Raw genomic sequence first — 2,500 nt, forward strand, 5'->3', positions numbered from 1 at the left:
TGTTATCTTGGTTGTAGAGTGTGTGTTCACTGTGTGCTGAACATGTGACATTGGGGCTGTCAGCATGTCACTACAAACTGAACTACGCATGTCACTCAAAACAAAGCTACGTTTTTTTCTAATGCACTGACTAGCTAACATACACTCTACATGATGGCTATGCTATGTGGTGCTAAGTGGAGTTATGTATGCTTCGAGTTCTCTTGAACTCAGTCACATAGCACACCATTGACTTACATTGTATTTAATACAGTGCCATATGTGATAAAAAAAAAAAAAAAAGTGGTATTGCAAAATAGCCTGGTTAGCATGCTACAAGTGAAACTTCACTGTTAACTTCATGTGTGTAAAATAGGTCATGCTTTGAGATATAATACTAATAGCATTGGGTTGATAGCAGTCATCTTCATTAAAGGGGACAGATCATGCAAAACTCACTTTTTGCGGGCCTTTGTGTTCATATTTAGGCCTCTACTGTTCTTATAAACACTCCAAGCGCGAAAAAAACCCATCCATCCGTTTTCTGTAGATCAGTAGAAAGACTTTGGTGTCAAGAAAGTATGCTGCTGTGAGCCATTTGGATGGCTCCCTTATTTTGATGTCATACTAAGGGAATTTGCATAGACCAACCCTAGCACCAGGGTCTAACATATGTGGTTGGATGCCGGCTCTGTTTTAGTCATTTTCACCTGTGAAACGAGCAGCATAATCAATACATGCTGCCGGAGGCGTGGCCAGCCCAGAAACGGCTCAATTTGGGAGAGACCAATTCTAACCTCGTTTAAAAAGAGGTATGATATGTCCCCTTTAAACATGCTTTTGTTCTGCTGACATCGACCTGCCCATCCTTCCAGATGAGTTCAGCCACAGCACAGGCCAGCTGCTGCATCACGCCTCCGAGATGAAGAGGGGGTCCATAGCAGGTGAGGGACAAATTCTTGTAACTTCCCTTAAGAATGGCAGCCCAAACTAGGTACTTGCTAATGCTTCAGAATGCAACTTTACATTATGGATCTTACTGAGTTTATAGTATTACAAAGAGCTTTGTCTACATATTTGACTTTTTACTAGTAAGAGTAAGTTTGAAAAAAAGAAAAAGCCTTGAGTTACTATTGCTCAGAGGTCTATTTTGTATGTTGAAGGATTATAAGGATTACCTCCCCCAAGGAGGTTATGTTTTCATCGGAGTTCGTTTGTCTGTTTGTTAGCAAGATAACTCAAAAAGTTGTAGATAGATTTTGATGACATTTTCAGGAAATTGACCAGGAAGAAACGATTACATTTTGGGAGTGATCCGTATTACCATCTTGATCCAGGAGGCGATTATGTTTTCGCTTGGCGGAGGTCTGTGCTGTCAGAGTGCTTTTCTAGTTCAGATGTATGTTTTGTGTGTACAGCAGCTCCTGAGATGGACCGCAGGCAGGGCACAGAAGCGTCCCGTCGCTTCCTGGTGGACCTGAACTCAGGCCTGCTGAAGGACCACGTCGACGAGATAAGCAGGAAACCATCAGGATGTACGTGTGTGTGTGTGTGTGTGTGTGTGTGTGTGTGTGTGTGTGTGTACGTGTGTGTGTGTGTGTGTGTGTGTGTGTGTGCATATGTTTTTTCCCCCTGTAAAACTACTGTAAGTCCAGTAGGCTAAGCGATTGTTAGATGAATGTGATGGATGTTTGAGATTGAAAAGTGTTCCACTTGCTGAATATGAGAATTGTGATCCTTCGATGTGTACTGTAGCCTGTCACATTGATCTTGTGGTAAGTGATGTTCTCTCTCTCCATGTGCAGTCTACGTCCCTCCAAAGAGCGATGGCTTCAAGCAGGGCACTGAGAACTCCCACGCCACCCTGGTGGACCCCATGACAGGCCATCTGCTGCTGCACACCTCAGAGATGAAGAGGGGGTCCATAGAGAGTGAGTGGATCAGATTTAGCCTGGCCAAACATCACCACACTAAGTTCAATCCTTTGGGATTGAACATTAGTCTTGGGGAGTCTGTGCTGTATTTCGACTGCACAAGAGGCATGATCACTGGACATAGTTCAAATGACTCTGTACGCATTTGGATAGTCCTGCAACCAATCAGGCCAACGATCCGGGTGCACTTGGTGGAGAAGCCAGTTTAGAGATATAGAGATAGAAATAAATGTGCAGGTTTCCGGCCTGAGCTGAAGGGCGAAATTTATTCGCCGTCAGATCGGCTGGGTTTACCCTGTCTAGATCAGATTCAGATAACACAGCTACTTTGACATTAAACCACTAACACTGTCTGAATTATGCTCCTTACTAGTAACTGAATTAATAGTTTGACCAGAATCATCAAAGATGTGTCCTTAATGCACATTTCATGCCAGCCCAATTATTAAACCTATTGCACTCTTTCATATATTTCAGAAAGGATCCATGCTGCCTCTGAGGAGTTCAAGCATGGCATGGAATATTCCCATTTTAAAAAACAGGATGACGGACATAATGAAATCATGGAGCCAGTCCATGACACTGTG

At 43.2% G+C, this 2,500-nt stretch overlaps 1 protein-coding gene across 1 annotated transcript in view; it reads left to right on the plus strand.

Annotated features, from left to right (window-relative positions):
* wu:fa56d06 (uncharacterized protein LOC795664 homolog) overlaps positions 1 to 2,500 on the plus strand; it is a 13,963-nt gene that overhangs the window by 9,511 nt on the left and 1,952 nt on the right. Inside the window, exons 10-13 of the mRNA XM_062517873.1 lie at positions 855 to 923; positions 1,398 to 1,514; positions 1,785 to 1,910; positions 2,391 to 2,500. The exon at positions 2,391 to 2,500 is cut by the window's right edge and continues 4 nt beyond it. Coding sequence (XP_062373857.1) covers positions 855 to 923; positions 1,398 to 1,514; positions 1,785 to 1,910; positions 2,391 to 2,500 — 422 coding nt within the window. The remainder of the gene's footprint in view (positions 1 to 854; positions 924 to 1,397; positions 1,515 to 1,784; positions 1,911 to 2,390) is intronic.

The sequence above is a fragment of the Sardina pilchardus genome, chromosome 17, assembly GCF_963854185.1.
Source record: "Sardina pilchardus chromosome 17, fSarPil1.1, whole genome shotgun sequence".
Taxonomy (NCBI): domain Eukaryota; kingdom Metazoa; phylum Chordata; class Actinopteri; order Clupeiformes; family Clupeidae; genus Sardina; species Sardina pilchardus.